Genomic DNA, 22,771 nt, shown 5'->3' with positions numbered 1-22,771 from the left:
GAGAGTTTAGGGAAAGTATAAGTTCAACTGCGAAGTGATCGGACATCCCTGGTAAAGTTTTGCACGTTAACACCTGCAGTGTGAGAGTGGTGTCTGCGGACATTAGAAAATAGTTAAGTATTGACTGACTTGCAGGCCTTGTGGGTGTGTCTGGCAAGATCATCTCAAGCTGGTTTAATGGACTTTGATTATGGATCCATTTTTCGAGGGCAACCCCATTTCGGTTTTTTGCCAAATCACCCCAGGAAGTGTGCCGTGAGTTAAAGTCCCCACCAAAAATTAGGTATTTAGATTTAGACTGGAGGTCGCTCAAGATTTATAAGTCTTGGCCCAGTTGTTCAGAGGGAGAGTTACATTTTATGTAGACTGCAGCTATTAAGATGCGTCTATTGTCGTTAGTTTTAACTAAGGCCGCTGCCGCGGAACAGGTCTGCAGGTTTTTGATGAAGGCTTCCTCAAATGCATAGTCTTTTCTGACTAAAAGGGCGGAACCGCTGTTGGTGTCGTCCCGGATAATGTTATATCCGGTAAAATTAACGTTGTGCCTGCTTTTTAAATGTGTCTCTGAAACACAGAAGAAGTCTGCTTTCAGGGAATCGACCAACTCTTGTGCGGTGGCACGTTGGGCGTGTGAGACCAAGGACGCGGAGTTAAATGTGACGACCTTTAACTCCATAAACTCCATAGCGGCTAATTGTCGCTGTTCATTTGTTTGGGCCGAAGCGAGAGTTTCGACCAAGTTTTGGAAGGCCAATTTGTTGCCTTGAGAGACTTGAGGGGCTGTAGCTCTGGGAATAGTGTTCCTAGTTGTTTGGGTAAGAGGAGTTTGGGGGGCTGTAGCTCTAGGGAGAGTATTCCTAGCTGCTTGAGCGTAAGAAACGCCCGGTTTGGCCAAGCTTTGTGACATCTGAGTCACCGCCTGTTTGGCTTTCATGGTCTCGGCATTTTTTTTCGCCCTGCCAGCTTCCCTTCTGGCAACCATGTCCTTGTATGCCGGGCATCCGCGGTAGTTGGCGGGGTGTCCGACCTGGCTACAATTGCAACAAGTTGGTTTGTCTGCGGTGGGATTTGAGCATTCACCTCGCACATGGGTTTTCGTGCACCTCACGCACCGGTGTACGATGGAGCAATTGATGGCGATATGCCCGAAGTTTTGGCAGTTGTAGCACTGCACTTCTTGAAACGGCTTGACTTTCTCAAGCGAAATTTTGTGGTGAAGGATATATTTCACCTTAAATGCTTCGTTTAGATCTTGTTCTGGCTCGAAAGTAGCCATGAACAGCCCCGATTGCGACTTCAATGGAAGCGCCGGGTTCAGGCTGTGGGCCAGTTTGTCGGCTCGTGTGACTAGATTTGAAACACTTTTCAACTTTCGCGCATTATGTCAGCCGGCTCAGTCTCTCTATGAAGACCACGGATGACCAAGGACTGAGTCCTTAAAGCCGGAGAGGTACTAGTGGTGGCATGCAGTCCCTTTTCCTTAATAAGGTTGAAGATCGCTGCATGATCTTCAAGACTTTGAGTAAAAATGGGGTTCCTATCGGCCCTCGTATTTTTTAGGGTTGCTTTTAACCCTTTCTCTTTTAATATCCTCAAGAATTGAGGAACATTAATTTTATACCCAGTGATGGGCGGAATTTTTGCCTTTTTTGGGCGGGTAGCCTGGGGGGAGGGTGCCTGAGGGTTTGCCGGAGGGGCATTAACTCTACTTACATTCACCTTTTCTTTGTTTCTCTTTTTCCTCCGCTGGACGAAGTTGAACTCGTCGCCTTCCTCTTCTTGGATGACGACGCACATCTCTCCATCTTGATGATGTTGTTGATCCTTCAGTTGTTGCTCGTGTTGTTGTTGTTCATGTTGATGTTGTTCACGATGATGTTGTCGTTGCTGCTGCTCCGACGTTGCGATTGGCATCCTCCCTTCGAGGGATGCCAAGCGATCCTCTAGCCGCTTTATAATTTTTAGCTGCTGGACCATCGCAGCCTTTTCTTGTTTTAGCCCCTCGATTTTTTCGAGGAGGGTCGCGTTCATTGCTTGCAGCTCTGGGGAGCTGCCTTCTTCTTCCGATGACATCTCCTCGGGGTGTATCATCTTACACCTCTTGGCGGACATCCTGTCCCCAAGCCCGTATTTGCTGTTGTGTGCAGCAGCTCTAGAATGTGACAATATTTTTTTAATTTAATGTTCTTATAATAGTTACCCTTTTTCGGACGTGAATGGCACCACTGTCCAGAACGTATACTTCCTTCTGGATTCTTGTTCAGCTCTGCTCTTAACGACCGTTCGCTTCGAGAGCTCATAGCGAACTGAGACAATTGATTGGTTTTCCATCTTTTTATATTTATACCTGTGTTCGAATTTATAAGGCGCAGGTAAAAAAAGATTTGATGCTCCTTTCTTATCGAGTACTCTAGCCGCGGTTGCAAACTCCTTACCTGTTTAAGACTGTCATTTCTGAACGACTCGGAATATCGGAAAATCCCTTTGCCCACATATTCTCCACTATACAATTCATGCAAAAAAAAAATCGATTTCTCCAACCCGACACACGGGATGACCCCCTTAAACAAGAAGTAGGTGCAAAGATGAAATTCTTTCCAGGTTCGAAAAAATATGTTTCTTGTTAGATGAAGTTTGAATTAATAACAAAATATAGATCGTAAGATGGTGAATTTTTACATAATTCTGTTAATAATTTTTAGTAAAGGAAGGCAACCTTTTAAATGATAAATATTTAAGCTCCAAGCATTTGGATAATCACCAATTTCCTTTCATAAAATGGAAGTTATCAAAGATATGCGTCATCATATTTGTAGTGTCTTTAGTGATATCTCGACGAAGAGCGATAACCACAGATAATTGATTTGGTAGGGACAACATTTTGTAATCGTTCGAAGATCAGACGTCAGCATAGTGAATTATTTTTACTTTATTATTTGTTTTTTATGCTTCAATATAAGAAAATATTGATAGGGGTATGTTTATGATCGACTGTTGCGCCCCTTTACATCACAAGTGGTTTTGGTCAAAGAGAAACATGAAATCTGAAAAATAACCTGAAGCGGAGCATATCCCTGAATATAACAAGACAATCAGCTGCATGGAAGCGAAGTATTCTATAAAAGAACTGAGGAAACTTTTACTTTAGGAAAAACATAAAATGTATCCAACAGATTATCGATCACGGCAGGGCAAGAATTTTTGGCTATCGATATTGGTCAAGCGCATGTTTTCTAAGTATTTATTTATTTTATTTTATTATTATTTCCGAGTTATCACAATCTCGGCAGATGCCGGATTTTACCTAATACTAGCACTAAGTGCCAAGCATTTAGGCTCGGACGATTCTACCTACTTAAAAACTAAAGGGGCACTGGTGGTGGTGGCCGGTGGTAGGTCAGTGGGAGAATCCGTCGAGTACTCCCCGCAACATCGAGCACGTATGCAGAATGGTGTACTTTTGCATGGTTTGAACCAGACTGTGCGAAAGGCCCAGGACATCAAGGGAAGCCGTTAGGGATTTAGGTACAATACCTGTAGCTGACAATATTATGGGAACTACAACCACCCGCTCGAGACGCCAAATTTCTTTGATTTCTCGAGCCAATGGCTCATAGTTCACCTTCTTCTCCACGTATTTCCGTTCAATGTTGCTATTATGGGGGATAGCAACATCAATAATATACGCGGAGCGAGTCGTCTTGTCAACTAACAGTACGTCAGGCTTGTTGTGTGCGGTATGGCGATCAGTCAGAACTTGCCGGTCCCAATACATGCTGTAAGCAGAACTATCAAGTACTGCTTGCGGCTCATATCGGTAAACCGGACATGTTCCCGCGATCAGCCCATGCTTATATGCAAGGTTTTGATGGATAACCTTACATACAGCATTATGCCTGGTGATGTATTCCACCGGTGCCATAACAGTACAGCCAGAAATGAGATGGTCCAACGTCTCTAACGCCGAACCACACATTCTGCACTGGTCGTTCTCCACCCGTTCTTTCATGATGAGCTTTTTATAAGTTCGGGTGGCGACCACGCCATCCTGGATGGCCCACATGAACCCCTCCGTCTCAGCAAAGAGCTCCCCAGCACACAGCCATCTGTTCGACAGACGCAAATCGACAAATGGCTGCCAAAGACAATTTACGTGTTTACCGTGCATTGCCTTCGACTTCCATTCATCGATCCGCTCTTGGTCCGACTTCACCCCACTCAGAGGATTGAAAGATCGATCCTTCAAGTTAAGTGGAGTCAGTCCACAGTCTGCCTTACAGACAGCCGCATGCAAGGGGCTCGCCTGCTCTTTGCTATAAAAATAAGCGCACAGCGAGTCGACTTGGCGATGATGTTGTGCCGCCACGTCAACCACGCCCCTACCTCCGATGTCACGAGGGAGGTTCATCCGCTCCACGGCAGACTTTGGGTGATGCATTCGGAATTTGGACATAGTTGTCCGTATCCGCCGCTGGACGTTTTCCAGGTCGGTCTTCGTCCACGGTAATATTCCGAATGTATAAGCCAGTGAAGGGATAGCGAATACATTCAACGCGCTTATTTTATTCTTCCCCGAGAGATGCGATTTCAGCACCAGCTGTACACGTCGCAGGAATTCGGACAGCAGAGCTTCCTTCAGATCATCAACTCGAGCATGGGTTCCTTGCAGAATTCCTAGGTACTTGTAGAAGTCTGTCTCGGTCATAGCTTCGATGTGGAGGTCACCAATGCTATGTCCGGCATACGGCTCGTGATGACCTTTGCGGATGGCTTGGATTATATTATATTATTTATTTTATTTTCTAAGTATGTATCTATGAATCTTCCAATTCATTGAAAGATATTCTGGTAAAATTTATGCCTGTCGGCGTATAGCTTTATTTTATCTGCATATAAGATTAATGGGGGAATTAAACAAATTTTGTTTGCAAAATTCAGCTGTGTATCAAGAATAATCAATATTGGATTCGTCAAAAAAGTAAATGGTTCTAGTCATCCAGCCGAACGCGCGTGCAACGGAAGAAGGAAAGTGGAAACAGCAAAATGGACTGGCTATGTCAGTCACCAGATGCCAATTCAATGCAAGTTAGTAGGCGGCACCTTACCAACTTGAACCTTATCCTTATTGCAACAAAAAAGCCGAAATGAAGGCGGTAAAGTGATTTTGCAGCAGAATCACACCCTAGTCCACTCAACGTCTTTAATGGAAACACTTTTTCCGCCTTTGGGAACTGCTTCCTCGCCCGTCCCAGGATGAATTTTCGCGTGGTGAAGCACTCCGCCTACCAGTATTGAAGCAACTTCTTGAAAATAATTAAATATCGCCGAAGATCTGCTAATTGATGCACGAACTTAACCAACAAGAAGTTCATTGCGACATTTCAGGTCCTAAAGTTTTTGACCCCTATCGCTTCGCAGGAAAGTTTACAAGTTATTTCACAATATGTTATATTCCAGCGGCCGAAATACCAATAAAACGATAGCCCAATGCCAAATCCAATTGTTGGCCAGGGTTGTCCTCCAAACCGATATTACTTTATTTGAAAGGGGTCGAACAATTTCTGAAATTATTTTTTGCTAATTTTTCGCTAAAAAATTCGTTGAGATCACGAAATCACTGCGCTGCATTGACACCCTTTGTGAACTAATGCGAATATGATTTTCAAAGCGCAATTTTATCAACTACATAGGGATTAATATTTTCATAAAAAGTGAAGGACAATGCCAAATGAGTAGTGTGCGCCGTGACGAAAAGGAATTTGCTATTGCGCTGGTCAGGGAAGCGGAAGATGTCACATCAACTGAAGAGATTTTTTTTTTGGGAGTAGGGTATGTGATTGCGTATACGTACAGTGTTGGACTCCCGCAACAGTACGCTGTCGGACTACCAACTAAACACCACCCCTGTCATCAGAGAACTAACCTGGAACCGATTGAGACATTACTTCGGACTAGCCTTCCCGCTCTCCCGGTTTCGAGAGCCTTCAAGTCAGGAAATCTCTTTCATCAACGAGAAGGGAAGGAAGGTAGGGTTCGGAAACAGTGCGATAAACAGACACCACTCGCAAAGCCCCCGTCTCTGAACTTGAGCAAGGCGCTTACAATGCACCGACTGTGTTGCTTCCACAAGGAGACGTGCCCCAGTAGATATAGGGCCGGCAACATTTGCCATTAGCTGATTCAAGGCCGCGGCTCCAGATGCAGCCCTGTCCGCTGCTGCTTTGATTTGCTCGAAGAAGCTCATCTTCGAGTCGAGCATTAAACCAAGGTATTTAACCGCTGATTTTGACTCTATAATCAACTCGCCGATCGATATGGGACGCAGGGTCAGGATTCTCCTTCTGGTCAAGATGACTACTTCGCTTTTTTTTTTCAGTGCAAGACTGAAACCGTGATCAATCACCCATCCGCTTACCCGTCGCATCAATATGCCAAGTCTGCTTTGCGCCTCTTCAACAATGCATCCGGCAACAAGTGCCACAACGTCGTCTGCATAATTGACCAGGCGCGACTCTTCGGGAATATCTAGTCTCAGCAGTCTATCGTAGGAAGGGTTCCATAGGTCCGGCCCTACGATGGCCCTCGTCTGGCCCTCTAGCGTCTCATAGAGCAGAGTGCGATCTTTCAGATAATCTCTCAATATCCGCAAAAGATAGCACATGGAAAGAGTTTTCTAATGTGCCTAGCATATCTGCCCATTTTACGGGATTGAACGGTCTTTCAGGCTGAAGTGTATGCAATCCTAAAGGCTGCAACCTGGATGATTGACGAGCGTTTGAAGGGCAGGCGCATCGCAATCTGTAGCGATAGTCAAGCTGCATTGAGGGGGTTAAGTAGTACTTTGATCACTTCAAAAATCGTTCAGGAATGTAGAAATCGAGTGAATTGCTTCCAGATTCAATATGGTGGATTTACTTTGGGTACCTGCTCATTGTGGTGTAGAGGGAAATGAAATCTCTTTCCCCATGCCCGGACCGGAACCAGCAAGGGGTGTCGGTAGCTTTGGCTGATGTCGCTATCAAAAACTGGGAACAAGCTTCCCAGAATGATAGGTGACGAAGTCTTAATGCTGTTAGACAGACCAAATTCTTCCTGTCAGAACGAAACAAACATATTGTAAAGTTTATACTGTCGAAATGCAGGAGGACTTGCAAAAGTATTGTGGGCATTCTGGTTGGCCATAATTCACTAGCTGGACATATGTTCAGAATAGGAATTATCCAAGATGATACGTGTCCATCCTGTAATGAGGAAGCGGACACATCAGATCAGATAACGGAAATCCTGCGATACATAAACGAATCCGGGGTGTTCCGTTAGACGGGGGAATCGAGTACAATGGACCACTAAGGTCTGAGTGCTCAGAGGTTTTGCCTCTCCCCCACCTCAAATACACACACACATACGCGATTGAAAGCATTTCTGACATCAAGCGTTATGCGACCTCCATAATAGCATCCACTTTGGATCTTCCCGTTCTGAATCCTCCTCCTCGACGCTTTCCGCGCTGCCCGTACAATGCGATCCATCTGATCGGTAGTTAGTATGCAGGGCCTCCGCAGAGCCCCGATTTTCCGGGTGACAAGCTTATAGCCAAGTCCCCACGGGTCCCCAATCACCCCGTTGACAAGATTCTGCCAGCCGCGAGCTTTGCTTTTATTTATAGCGCTGCAGAGTCTCCTTCTTGCTGATCTATACTTTATGGCGCATGCCTCCTCGTGGCGTGCAAACGTTGTTCCAACCGGCTTATCAACTGAAGAGATGGAGAGAACACTGACGTACGTGTAGAGTTTAGATCTTCGCTTCACCTGTTCTTCATCTATTTTGAAAAAACTTTCGATAATGTGAACCGAGAATATATCTGGCGCGCTCTGCGCGGAAGGGACATTCCGGAAAAATTAATAGCCATTATCAAAGCGACCTGTGATGGCGCAAAATGTCACATGTCGCATCAGGCAGAGAATTTTGAAGTTGAAAGCGGAATACACCAGGGTTGCATCTTGTGGCACTGAACTGAATGCTCGTTAGAATCGCCTTTGCGGCCTTGTTCAAAATGTGAAAATGTAGTTATCTCGATACCAAGATCCGTGCTAGTGTTCTTTCTGTGTTGCTATATGGGAGTTACACATGGAAAGGGGAAAGGGGCTCGAAGGCTCTAAGCCTTTGTGAACACCTGTCTGCATCGTATGATCGGAGTACGCTGGCCTGATATTTTCCGGAAACCTTTCTCTTGAACCTCAAAAAGTCATTCTTTTGTTAGCTATGTATTTTCGTTTTATTCGATATATACTTTATTCTGAATGGAATTCACGAAGTATTTACATTCATTCGTTTTTTTTTTCTCTTCCAGAGCGGCTTCTCGTTTGGCGCAAGCAACATGAACAGTATCAATAATAACAACAACAAACAACCATTCACATTTACAGCCAGCACAACACCATCATTTAATTTTACAGGAAGTTCAGAGGTGAGTTTTGTACCTATTTATCTATTTTAAAAAATGCATTCGAGGCAATACCAATTTTGCTGAAAATAAGCTTCTCGGCTTACTTTCTATAAATCTTACGGTACGGTTTTTATAATATATCTTAAGCGTTAAACGGTCAATAGAGTTAATTTTATAAAATATTTCCTAAAAACTAGAGAGTTAAGATCAGATGACATATTTATCTACTTTTTTCCTCTCTTTTTCTCTTTTGCGCGCTCCTCCAATCTCGATGTTTACGGTTGCTTGTTTTCGTGTCTCTTTCCTGGTGAATACAAAAATTTCAATTTGATGCACATCTTATATTCCCTTCTATTTACGTGTGAATGTGTGATAAATGCAAAATAAAATATCTTTTTCCTGGAATGGTGAATGAAATGAATATAAATTCAGGCAACAAATTCATCGCAACCCTTTCAATTTGGAGCACCACAAATAACTCCAGCTGCTTTTAATTTTAGTGGTATTGAGGTAATGTATATATATATACAATATTATATGCATTTTTTGGATTTGATCTTATTGATTGCTACATTAACTGTTGGAAATTTCGTTCAACTTTTTTTTTTATCAATTCTCGTTTGTACTTTGGAGAATAATCACTTGAAGTTCTATTTTCATTTTTTTAACCGCTTTTTTTGGAATATTTGAATTTTTAACTGCATCTAGATAAAAAGCATTTTCAGTCTTCAATTAAATTGATGAAATTGTGTGATTCGTTGACTGAATAAAGGCAAATTGAAGAAAAGTGATTGGCCTTGCGTTGTATTTCAGTGACAAAAAAGGAATACAAACTGGCTGGCCAATATTTGCGTGTTCAGTATCTAAGGAAAGCTTGCTGTTTAATGTAAACCTTTTTGCTCATTGACTTAGTAACGTAACGCCAATAGTCCAATAGTTTTTGCCGTCATTCGTACTTAATTACAAAAAGCGCTTTCTCACGTTCAGACTATGTTACCAAATATATTTCTTTATGCAGTAGCTATTCTCTCAATATGTATCTTTCTATCATTGAATATACATCCAACTTCCTAGAATTACTATCCACATTATTACTTCAGAAATACACTTTGAAAAGGCTCCATTTTTTCTATCAATTTCTTCTATCCAAGGCGATTCAAAATCAAGTGGATATCTAAGTCCACAATCATTCGTTCGTCCATAATTTATTTGCATTTACTGTGTTATCTGTTAAACTTACAACAAAACCATTAAAAATATATTTTCATTTGGCACATTGAGAGTGTGAAAGCTGCTAATGTTTGCAAGTAATGGAACGTCTCATTCAATAACAGTTTGTTTTGTTAACTGCCCCTGCATATTATAAATTGGCAACTCCCAGATGATGGCATCGAAATGAATTTATGGATTGCAAGCTCATTCGTTCATGTCTGCTTGACTTATCGAGAAATTCAAGTTTTTGTGTTCATTTTCTTTTTTTTTTTATTTATTTATTTTGTCAAAATTGAAACACGTTAATTATTTGTTTCGCTTCTTATTTCTAATCTGCTCTTACGAATAAATCCATTTTTGTATCCAAATGATCGTGGTCAAAACAGAAAAATTGTTAAAGCACTTTTTCTAATCGGAAAAACAGCCAAGACATAGTTTTTTGAACGAGAAATCACAATTTCTTCTTGCAGACTGCTTCGAATGCGCCTTTTCAATTCAACGCTGCATCGGCAGCTAACAATATTTTTGCGTAAGTACTAATGTGTTTATTTTTTAATTTCATTTTTTGTACATTAAACTGTTTTATGTATATTTTCTGTTCGATATGTAATTAATGGACTTAGTGTAACATACATATGTGAAATCGTTTTGTTTTCATTCTGTGTATATTGCGTTGCAGGAGTGAGTGCATGTATATATTTTGTATATAATTTTTATTTTCATAGTCAAGTTTGAAAAGCATCAAATACTTTTTAGTTGTCATTCAAATGAAGCTGAGTCACAATTATTTAGATGTTAGCAGTGTCCTTGGTAACTCATTCATGACTAAAATATGGTCAGAAAGTACTTCAGAATATTTAGAATAAACATTTAGCAGTTGATTGTTGTGTGAACTACCAGACAGAAGTATTGTAAATGGAGAATTGGCTGCCTAAGGACGGCGGAATTTTATTCAATCTTATAATAAAGACCATCAACATGAGCTTGCGTTACGTCTGGCTAAAAATTTCGCCTTTTCTGCGCCTCAGATTAATTCCCTAACATAGCATTTTTTTATTTTTTTCACCGAGAAATTTGAGGAGAATTGAAAGAAATCACCGTAATAACCACAAGACACTAAAGTTAATAAATTAAATTAGATGCAAGACCCTTGTGACTTGATTACCTTCTCGGAATTGTTTTGCCATAAAATACAAATGACCAAAACTAACATTAACAAAGATAAAACCGACTCACCTCTTGATGACCATTGGTGGTGGTAACGATAACGCCGCGGTCCACTCATATTCTTTCTCTGCCGGTGTGCATATGAAGACAGAACAAACCAAGATTTTCTCAGAGTTTATCTTTGATCTGTGTTCGGACAACTAAGTGGTTAGAGCATAAGGCTGTCGTACGAAAGGTCGCGTTTGAAATTTCATTGGTGGCAGCGGGATTTGTATCGTGGTTTGACGTCGGATACCAGTCGACTCAGCTGTGAATGAGTCGAATCAAACCATGGTAATAATCTCGGGCGATCGCAATGCTGACAACATTGCCTTCTACAGGGTACTGTAATCCTGTGATGTACCGTTACGGTCTTGAATAAAGTGCTCTAACACACTTCAAGGCCCTGATCCAATATGGATTGTTGTGCCAACGATTATTATTATTATTTCCGAGTTATCACAATCTCGGCAGATGCCGGATTTTGCCTAATACTAGCACTAAGTGCCAAACATTTAGGCTCGGACGATCCTCCCTACTTAAAAACTAAAGGGGCGCTTGTGGTGGTGGCCGGTGTTAGGTCAGGGGGAGAATCCGTCGAGTACTCCCCGCAACATCGAGCACGTATGCAGAATGTTATACTTCTGCATGGTTTGAACCAGACTGTGGGAAAGTCCCAGGACATCAACGGAAGCCGTGAAGGATTTAGGTACAATACCTGTAGCTGACAATATTATGGGAACTACAACCGCTCGAGACGCCAAATTTCTTTGAGTTACCGAGCCAATGGGTCATAGTTCATCTTCTTCTACACGTATTTCCGTTCAATGTTGCTATTATGGGTGACAGCAACACCAATTATATACGCGGAGCGACCGTTTTGTCAACTAACAGTATGTAAGGCTTGTTGTGTAGAGTATGGCGGTCAGTCAGAACTTGCCGGTCCCAATACATGCTGTAAGCAGAACTATCAAGTACTGTTTGCGGCTCATATCGGTAAACCGGACATATTCCCGTGATCAGCCCATGCTTGTATGGAAGGTTTTGATGGATAACCTTACATACAGCATTATGCCTGGTGATGTATTGCACCGGTGCCATAACAGTACAGCCAGAAATGAGATGGTCCAACGACTCTAACGCCGAACCACACATTCTGCACTGGTCGTTCTCCACCCGTTCTTTCATGATGAGCTTTTTATAAGCGACGCCGTCCTGAATGGCACACATGAAGTCCTCTGTCTCAGCAAAGAGCTCCCCAACACACAGCCATCTGTTCGACAAATGCAAATCGACAAATGGCTGCCAAAGACAAGTCACGTATTTACCGTGCATTGCCTTCACCCCACTCAGAGGATTTTGAAAGATCGATCCTTTAAGTTAAGTTGAGTCAGTCCACAGTCTGCCTTACAGACAGCCGCATGCAAGGGACTCGCCTGTTCTTTGCTGTAAAAATAAGCGCGCAGCGAGGCGACTTGGCGATGATGTTGTGCCGCCACGTCAACCGCGTCCCTACCTCCGATGTCGCGAGGCAAGTTCATCCGCTCCACGGCAGACTTTGGATTCAGAATTTGGACATAGTTGTCCGTATCCGCCGCTGGACGTTTTCCAGATCGGTCTTCGTCCACGGCAATATTCCGAATGCATAAGCCAGTGTCCGGATAGCTCAGTGGTTAGAGCACTAGGTTGTCATACGGAAGGTCGCGGTTCAAATCTCACTGGTGGCAGTGGAATTTGCATCGTGATTTGACGTCGGATACCAGTCGACTCAGCTGTGAATGAGTACCTGAGTCAAATCAGGGTAATAATCTCGGGCGAGCGCAATGCTGACCACATTGCCTCCTAGTGTACCGTTACGGTCTTGAATGAAGTGCTCTAACACACTTCAAGGCCCTGATCCAATATGGATTGTTGCGCCAACGATTATTATTATTATAAGCCAGTGAAGGGATAGCGAATACATTCAACGCGCTTATCTTATTCTTCCCCGAGAGATGCGATTTCGACACCGGCTTTACACGTCGCAGGAATTCGAACAGCAGAACATCCTTCAGATCACCAATTCGAGCATGGGTTCATTGCAGAATTCCTAGGTACTTGTAGAAGTCTGTCTCTCATAACTTCAATGTGAAAGTGCTATGTCCGGTATGCAGCTCGTGATGACCTTTGCGGATGGCTTGGATTCGACACTTGTCTAATCTTTGAACTGACTTTCCTCCATTTTTCGAATCTAAAATTGTTTGGCCAAGATTCATAATTCATTTGAAAGAGTCGACAGGTACCATCTGGGTGATTGATGTATTTGAAAAATGATCCATTGCACACCTACATGTCCTGCAAGCAAGGCAGATTAAAGTACGTCACAAATCACCAGAGCTTAGCTTGTCCCTCTGATTCCGTGCACCATTACTAACGGTTCACTCAAACATTAAATTCGCACTGGAAGACGACAATTGGAATCTGCTTCAATGTGATCGTCGTAGCTACTTTTAAAGTTTTTTTAATTTTTGGGAACAAAACGAAGTCCACTGTTGCCAGATCGGAACTGTATGGCCGGTGGGGCAGCGTTGCCACATCTATTTTGGCCAACAACTCTGAGACAATTAGCGCAATGTGGGTTGGCACGTTTTTATGGTGCGATCTCCGTTGTGCAAAACTTTTTATTCACTGTTGTGTTCCTAGCAGCACAAATTCACTGTGAACCACATCTTTTCGATCAAAGAACACAATGAGCACCGTCGTGATTCTTGGCTTTTCGGTCGAAGAGATTACTTAGTGTGCCCACTTTCGCTGCTATGCTTTGATTCAGGATTATACTCATCGGGAGCTGGACGTTTCAGGTATGAAAGGTTTTGTGTATTTCTTTTATAAAAACATTTGAGTGGACCTTTGTTTTATTAGTACCAGGTAATATATGCATACATTATGTGAGAATATTCACTTTCGCGTAATACTGACATTTAAAGTGTTGAATTTGCACAGAAGCGACAAACTTGATCTATTATAACTTTGTTAGTAATAGTGCGATCTCCACCAAACTTGCTAGGACTATACTCTGTTATAGTCTGCATTACTGCTTCATTATTCTACGATGAACAATCAATAACTAAATATTATTATTAATTTTATTTGAACAGATATCGATATGGAGGGTATTTCGGAGCCTAGGCACCATATAATGATAGCTTCTTTGATTTTTTTTCAGATTTTTCGGTTGGGTAATTTCTGAGAATAGATTTGTTAAAGAAATTATCACTTTCGACCACCCGCACTCCCCACCTTTCTAACAAATGTCAGAATAGCTTCGGAAAGTACCCCACCTGACTATATTTGATGAAAAAATTTACACCCGCCTCCCCAAATTCGACGTAGAATGATGTAACTCACTGTATGCGTGAGTGTTTACAGTTACCACCCCAATCCCAATCCGCGATAACCATTTCCCAGAAAAATGCATGTGACCGATGGACAGGCAAACAGTAAGTCGATTTTGATAAGGTTTTGTTTTACACAACAACTCGTCTATCCAATAATTCTGGATCCGTCCCCTAGCGTTCATGAAATTCCTGATACTCCAATAAACACTGCTCCTTCATCTCACTTCTCAGGACTCTCGCTGTCATTTTCGCGCAGACTTGTCATCTACAAAATATTATTCCGAGAACTTTTGAAATAAACCTTGTAACACCCATTGAACAGGACAAGGGTCAACACAGGGGGGAGGGGGGCACTATCGCACGAACTGATGTTTGCCTATCTGCCTACATTTATGATTTCAGTGAGATAGTAAAAAGGAAGAAATATGAGATTCTGCGACCCTTCAACATTATTTTCTTTTCTAAATTTTCATCAATTGTTCACGTGCTTTGGCAACCAGGGCGAGCTCTATCATTAAATTTTTCTCGGTTTTCTTGGAAAAGGTTATATCATTTCGAAACAGACAGCAAGTTCCAGACCGAAATCTTCTAGCGAAGACTTTATCGTCCAAATCGTTTCGCTTCTACTCATTTCTTCTTCGATGATGCGATGTTATGATTACACCGATGTCATCTGCGAATCCGAAGATGACGGCTTGCCTAGGTGGGAGCCGTAAAAGGCTACCGTATATTATGTTCCATATCAGAACGAAGAACAGACTCTTGTGGAACACCTGCCGACCTCTCATCTGAAGTGTAGAACAGATTTTGTTATTAGAAATTTTGTAAGATTATATTTATAAGTGTAAAGTTAGAAGTCCTCGGTCTGATCCAGGAATATCATTTCAATCCACGAAAATTTATGTTTCCTGCTTGAGTGCGCATATCTTTAATGCGTATGGCAATTTTTAACTTATCTTCTCAAGTACGAGGGAAACTGAGTCGTTAACCAATTGCGCACAAAGAGTTTATGTTCAGTCACGTTTTTGCTTTTATTGGTGTAGTTTCTTGTTTTTCAGACTTGATTCAGACTTGTACACTACAGTACCCTGTAGGAGATACGGTGGTTAGCTATGCGCTCGCCCGTGATTATTACCCTGATTTGACTGAGGTACTCATCCACAGCTGAGTCGACTGGTATCTAACGTCAAGTCACGATGCAGATCCCACTGCCACCAGTGAAATTTGAACCGTGATCTTCCACTACGACAGCCCAGCGCTCTAACCACTTGAGCCATCCGGAGACATGTCATAGGACTGAAAAAACCTTCTGTTTGTTCAGTATAACGTGTCAATAACCTCTGACAAATTCCCAAACGGGCGTTTTTTTTATCAAGAGTGAAAGGCCAAGGAACCCATTGTGCTCAGATCTTTGAGTTTCTCTCTGATGGGATGTACACTCCCCTACTGAAGAAACAATTTCGTCTACGATGAAGCGCCGGTCTTTCCTCAAGGCTACCTAACTTCACAGATGTTTTCGTCGGTGATGGAAGTTCGTGGGCGTCGAATATGACTCTTGATTTCATTTCGCGTCCTTCAGAAAAACATTTATGCCATTCGTACACATGGTTTTTTGGAGAGAGTTTCAGCTGAATTGCGCACGTAAATTTGTTGAAACTTCTGAATGTCGCGTAAAAAACTTTATAATAATTCGTTGTGCAACAGAAAGGCAAATCACTTGCTCATTCTTTGCTCTAATATAGGCGGAATAGGAATAATATTGGAAGTGGAGTAACGTTTGATAATCAAATTCCCGCTTATATTTGTCTAACCTCCGCGGTTTGTTTACACGAATATTACCAGTGTTTTTCGTTAAAATGGATAAACTTAAATAACATGCGGTCATATTTTTTTGTTTTTTGTTTTGGATGGGTTGACCCCTAAGGAAATTAATCCGAAGTTGACAAGGGTTTACGGGGACTACTCCTTCAATGTTAACTTACGGCATGGGCAGTGGAATTGAAATTCGACCGCACGTCTGCCGAAAATGATCCACATGAGGAATGACCAGTAACCGCAACCACGCCGAAAACCATTAAAAAAGGGATATCATTGAAGGATTTCCTGGCTTGATCAGAGGCCACTTAAGTTGTATCAACCGCAGACCGAACCTTTCGAAAGCCAAACTGTTCAAATAACCACGACTATCGGAGACACTCGATTATAAACTATCTGCTCAAGAATCTTGCCTACTCTATTCAGAAAACAGATGGATCTATTCAGATTCGGCATAAATCTCACCAAAACGGAACAGATGTTACTTTTCTACACACCAAGGCAAGGGTACCCGCGGTTAACTGAACAAATATTGGTTCTTTCCTCCAATGTAAAGTATCTAGGTGTAATCCCGGATCTAATCTAAGTTGGAGATTGAACATAGAATTGAGGATTAAAAAGGCCTGTATAGCCCTTTATGGCTGCAAGGTCTCGGGACGAAAATGGTTCTCTGTACACAGCCTAACATACGGTCTTATTGTGTGGTGGCAGGCACTAAGAAAAAGTACAATAAAACCTCTCATTAAATGCGTGTAGCGTCCAGTGCTGTCAGCCTACGTGAGTCCGGATGCGGCCATTGTAACATCCTAGACGAAGTACCTCGGACATTTCCCACGGACTACGCCACCTGAGAAACTAATCAAGACAGACTGGAAGATCTGTGGTATGTTACAAAACTATGACACAGTATCCTTCACCATCGGATTAAAGATGGTCAGTGGAGCCGGTGCGGAAATTTTCCCGGATAGACACAGTGTATTCGAGTCTATTTACAAACCAGGCCCTAGGCTTCGGTATGCGGAAGTACTGACGATACTGACTATGATCTAAATCCCAAGCGTAACATAGCTATTCTGGCCGACAGCCAAGCGGCGATTGAGACCTTATATTCGGCGGCAACATCATCCAAGCTGGTGGAGCAGCGCAGAAGCGCACTGAGCAGTTTGAACGGAACGCTTACGATCACTTTCCTCTGGGTTTCCGATCATTGGAACATAGTGGGAAAAAAAGGGCCGATGGATTGGTCAGGCTTTACTATTGACAGTTCTTCGGTCGGCACAGTCTGTGTCCCTCTGGCGAATTCTAAGCCTGGGATCTCACTACTTAGCAGTCGCGGACAATAGATTGCGAAGGCGCGCCACCAGTGCCATCAAGGATGACTTGGCCCACTTTTAACAAAATTCGATCGCGAGAGCCCTTGTGTCAGATGCGTGCATATACATACAAGTCTGGAAAGGGCATTGACCTAAAGAGGACCATGTCGCCAGGCTCGGCATACCGACGATTCGCATTGCCGAAGCTGCGGAGAAGAGAGAGAGAAACCTTCAGGCCAGGCTGCAGACACTAGGTAATCATTTTTTTTTTTTTTTTGAAGACCTAGCTGCAGGGTGGGAGACCTTCTTCCCTTCGTGAACGTTACGGGCTAGCTCTAGATGTCAGCCGGCTGGACTCTGCCCCTTGTTCTTACCGCAGCACTCGTGGTTTTAAAAAGGTTGTGGCATCAAAACGGCTCACCACTAATTGGATTGCTCGGAGCGGCCACTGCTACCTACCTACCTATCTACCACCTATCAGCTTACCCGACTCAGCACAAGTTTTCACCATTTCCGTGCACTGAAATATGGGAGTCAGTTGCTGCTCAAAATAAGTGCGCCGCCGCCAAGTAGATGAGAACGTAGGGCCAATTACACCTTCAAACACCAAAAAAAATACTTGTTTAGGCTTAGCCAACCTAAGGCCAGCATTTGATGGCTTTGCTCGCAATGCTTCATACTGACGTCATGCTTATGAATTAATATATTTAGGGCAAATATATGAAGCCGCTTGGAGTCACGTTGCTTCGCAGGACCTGCGCCTGGTGCGGTTGCTCCCTGTACTTTTCTAGTTCACAGACGGCGTTCGAGCAACACCGTCTGGAGAGGCCTACGTATGTTTGTGGATCGCTTTCCTCGCAAACCAGGTACTTCCAACAACCATTTCGTGTGACACTGCTAATTGAATAATTCGGAGTCAGTTATCATTTGTATTTTGATGTAATCTATAGGAGCCAACGTATCGCCTGAATAAGGCCTCCTTCCCTACTTGGCTGTTAAAATCCCAAATTATGATTTTGATATCATATCTGGGACAGGCTTTGAGGGTTCGTTCTACCGCCTCGTAGAAGGTATCCTTCTCCGACTCTGCAGTCTCATCTGTAGGGGCGTGAACGTAAATGAGACTTATATTTCTAAACTTGCCTCGCAAGCGCAGAGTGCATAGCCGTTCGCTTATGTTTTCAAAGCCGATAACAGCAGGTTTCATTTTTTGTCTGACTAAGAAACCTACTCCGATGGCCACTATAATATATAGTATAGTGACTCTTTTCCAGGAAACCGGTCCCTGTCCAACGTATCTCCTGTAGCGCTGTTATATCAGCCCTATATTAGGACAGGGTATCGGCTAGCTGCTCAGCAGCTTCATCTCTCTACAGGGAGGGCACGTTCCATGAGAAAATGTGCAAATCGTTATTCATTTGTCGTTGCCGGGTTCGTCGTTGTATTATCCGTCCAGTCCGAGGCTCCTGTAGTGGCTCCGTAACTTCGGTTTTCCGTGTAGGGTTTTCAGCACTACCCAACCCCCAACCTGGAGGACCAGTTGGGCCAATTTGTCTCGTTTTTAGGCGCGGGAGATTCGCCTTCATCCTCCGACTGCAGCTTTTCGTTAAGAAAGAACTCCCAGCGGTCACCACGTGGAGGTGGAGATAGGGTTTGGTAGTAGAGTTGTTATTGCTGGTTCAGCAGGCGTTTGCCAGGTTTTATGCTCCATCGTGGGTACCAATCCACGTTTCGTCCTGGGACCTATACTACCCTTTGACCACCACTTACGTTTGTTGTGATATTAGCCATAAAGGAGGAGGAATTTACTCCTCAATATATCGATTTAGATCACAAGTTGTGGCAAGCGCCTTTTATTTTGCAAAGATCAGTTCTGGTTTTCCATTTGTAAAGTTTATGTGTTGAGCAAGAGTTTTTAAAAAGTTATTTTACTTTCATTGTATTTGGTGCTGGTAAAAATATATTTCTTTTTGGCGTGTTTATTTCTTCTAAAAGTATGCACGCAGGCTATAATCACAGCATCAAATCTCTGTAAATTTGAACTTAGTCATAAAACAGTTTAATGATACATTCCGTAAAATAACAACATAATTTCGAATAGATTTCATTAAATATTTTCTTTATTTTTCTTTCCAAATAAAGGGCAACACCAACGCCCTCATCAGCGCAGTCAATTCAACGTCGGAAAGGAAGGATAGTAACAAAACGAACGCAGCGGTAGGTCATCATCAGATAAAGCGTTGGCTTAAGGCCAAAACTTCAGATAACAGCATTCGGACGACGACAAAGACAACAATGACGATCAAAAAGTCTGACTCACAAGACCGAGCGGTTTGCACGAACAGTAGTAATGAATTACGTATTTTATCCGGACCATACAATCAGACTGACCACAATAGCAAGGACAACAATGCAGGTAAAGGAGATATCACATCATCATCATCAGTAGACGGAAATCGACACAGTCAACATCTAACGAAACAATCTACTGGGCATGGCTTAAATGCATTTAGCAATGATGATGGGTCACAAACAAGTTCCAATAGTACCGAAACTATGCCCATTAACGCAACTTCTGCTGCAACCACTTCCATTCAAACAGATCCAAACAAATCACCAACAAAACCGAAGGAAATACCGCCGTGCAAAACTGTGGATACGACGACAGAGACGTCTACGCCGACGACGCCACGTAAATCATTAATTAGCTTACGCAGTAGGAAATTATTTACATTGAATAAACAACTAAAAACAACTGTGTCAAAAGCAACAGCTACTCAACGAAAGTTATACTACGTGAATCGAGTTCGTGTGCATACAAACAATAACGCTATTCGCGATAAAAGTCGTTATACATTCGTAAGGAAGAGGGTGCCGTCGTCTTCAGACGGCCAAGAGGATAATGGTGGAAACACTAAAAATGAGGCATATGAGAAAGATAATGGGCAGCAGCACTATCCTTCCTCGCAAACTCCATCGCTCCCGAGTCCTATTCGAACGAGATCGAAGCCAAAAGATTTTAAATCGCAAACCTATCGAAATTCTAACGTGAAATTTATCCAGAAGAAGTATAATCCCGCTAAGTTTAGATATGTGAAGCCAAATGATTAGTTTTGTTTTTGCTTTCTATGAGGATGGCCATGAAGAGAGTTTATTTTTGTAGAATATTTTTAGTTCAATTTCTTTTAGATGCATATTCGGATTAGATGCATAAATTTCGGGGCTGAGGGTGTAGATTTTTGCCCTAACCAACGGGATTCGCGGTATCGGAAATATTGAAATTTACATTTAGGTTAGTTGCAGCTTAATTTTGAGGCAATGAACTGAATTTTGTGTAGTGATTTTTCAAGCTGCATCCGATATTTTGAGTGTACCATGGAAGCGGAGGGAAAAGCTATCTATTTTTGAAATACTCATTGCAATATCGCTTCCATGGCCAAATTGAAGTTTTTAGGGAGTCGTAGGTTTGTATACACGTGTGAAGGATGCAAATAAATATTCGCGCTGTTTGTGTTATTTTGAATATTTGACTCGCATAAAATAGATTAATCCACGCGCGTTTGTGAAAATATTGTTCGAATGAGGAGCCACAATTATTTAGGAAAGTTTGTGAGATGGATTTGCTGCAAAAAAAGTCAGGACCCAGCGTTTATCTTCAGCCTGTTGGATGGTTATTCTCGGTTTCTAATATTACGTCAGGATTTCTCCTTTATAGTCTAAATTTTGACAAACATCAAGTCAGTTGTTCACAGTCCGTTTGGCTTGTGAATCATCCCACTTGAGTTCCACCCAAGATATCGGCAGTGCTGTTTGTCCACCGCTCTGTTCTTAGCCAATTCAGTCCTAGGTCGACTCATACAATCCTGGCGGTTAGGTTTTCAATTCGAGACCATTACTAAGGTGGGAACTATTTCTGTAGCATCGAAGTGATTTATATATACATATATGGCTCAAATTTTTCATCCAATGATACAGTTGGAGCTTGGTGATAAGACATCGTGATTTCTATCGATCGAAACATCAAATCGCACATTTAACACAATTCATATACTGCAAAAGTTGTAGGAAAAATGGTCTCCGGAATACAGACTATTTCCAAAATTGTCCAATGGACTACATTAGAATTTCTCTTCAATTACACATTATGTTTGATTGGAGTCTTACTGTGCCTAAGAGCAGCAAATTAAAGTGAATTCACTTCCAAAGGAATAAACATACAAAGAATGAATTTTGTTTGATGCTAACTGATCTTAAAAAAAAGAAACTTGTTTAAATTTTACAGAAAATAACAAAAAAAAGAAAATGTAACAAACACATCAGCATATTGAAACTTTCTTTGAGTAGTGTGTATGTAATGGTTGGTTAGAATATACGACTTTATTCTAAGAGAATACGATTTAAGTGAAAAAGTCACTCGTGTAAAGGACGAGAGAATGAGTGCGAAAGAGAGAGAATGAAATAAAAACAATCCCCCTACACATTGAAATGCAAGTTGAGGAAAAAATACTTCAATTGAATATTTGTAAAAAAATTGTTCAATCCTTTGTTTTAAATATTATTCTGTTCTAAATTCTTAAGTAAATGGATATGAAATATGACACAGACGATTACTTGCTTCTATATATAATTATTATTGTATAATTTTTATTATATTTTGATTATTCATTAGTACCATCTCTCAATTGTGGTTATTAAGTTGTATCAATAAAAAGGAAAATTTGTCAATATTGAAAGCATTTTTTTGGTTTATATCATATCCTGTTGGCTCGTTTGTACAATGTGGGACATCCACAGTCTCTTCGTCCATGTTTAATTAAACTGCTTCAGTTTCTCGGTTCTCGGTTCGGCTTTATTCATGATCTTAACCTTCTATACAATAGCAGAACTTATGGCTGTAGATACCAGACTCATCTTTACTCTACAAAACTAAAATTTGCATCGCAAATAAATAAATTCGTTCTATGGTATGAATTACCCAAGGAAAAGTGCAAAAAACCTTGTTCAAAATTACTAGATCTACTTAACCTACTTAACTTAACTTGAACTACCTTAACCTAGAATTTATGACGAGCATAGGATATTTATTAGAGGGTTGCCAACAGTTCTACAGTTGTTCATAAATCTGACGGAGTTCGATAAGCATAAATCTTCAACATATTTGACTTTTGCCTCATTGTGCAGTTTTTCAGTTGAAAAGTCAAACGATTTGCTTAAAATTACTTGGAGGATTTTATTTTGCGCACGCTGAACTTTAAGTTTATGTGTTCTTGCACGTTGAGACCAAACCGGAGCACAGTATGAAATAATTGGTTGGATAACCATTCTAAACATAATCAATTTATTGTCTACCGATAGTTTAGAATTTCTGTGTAGCAGCGAGTAAAGCGAGCAAAATGATTTAG

General features: G+C 41.7%; 1 protein-coding gene across 3 annotated transcripts in view; it reads left to right on the top strand.

Moving 5' to 3' along the window:
- Positions 1-22,096, top strand: part of LOC119658507 (nuclear pore complex protein Nup153) — a 41,976-nt gene extending 19,880 nt beyond the window's left edge. Inside the window, exons 6-9 of one of the 3 annotated variants that reach the window (XM_038065971.1) lie at positions 8,351-8,467; positions 8,879-8,956; positions 10,129-10,187; positions 19,512-19,725. In XM_038065971.1, coding sequence (XP_037921899.1) covers positions 8,351-8,467; positions 8,879-8,956; positions 10,129-10,187; positions 19,512-19,590 — 333 coding nt within the window. In that variant the 3' untranslated portion in view covers positions 19,591-19,725. Of the gene's footprint in view, positions 1-8,350; positions 8,468-8,878; positions 8,957-10,128; positions 10,188-19,511 lie in introns of all 3 variants that reach the window. The other 2 variants (XM_038065972.1, XM_038065970.1) reach the window with 2 other exon arrangements.
- Positions 22,097-22,771: the final 675 nt, after the last annotated feature.

Source organism: Hermetia illucens, chromosome 5 (assembly GCF_905115235.1).
Source record: "Hermetia illucens chromosome 5, iHerIll2.2.curated.20191125, whole genome shotgun sequence".
Classification (NCBI taxonomy): Eukaryota; Metazoa; Arthropoda; class Insecta; order Diptera; family Stratiomyidae; genus Hermetia; species Hermetia illucens.
The sequence above is the reverse complement of the archived record's forward strand: the minus strand, read 5'-3'. Positions and strand labels throughout refer to the sequence as shown.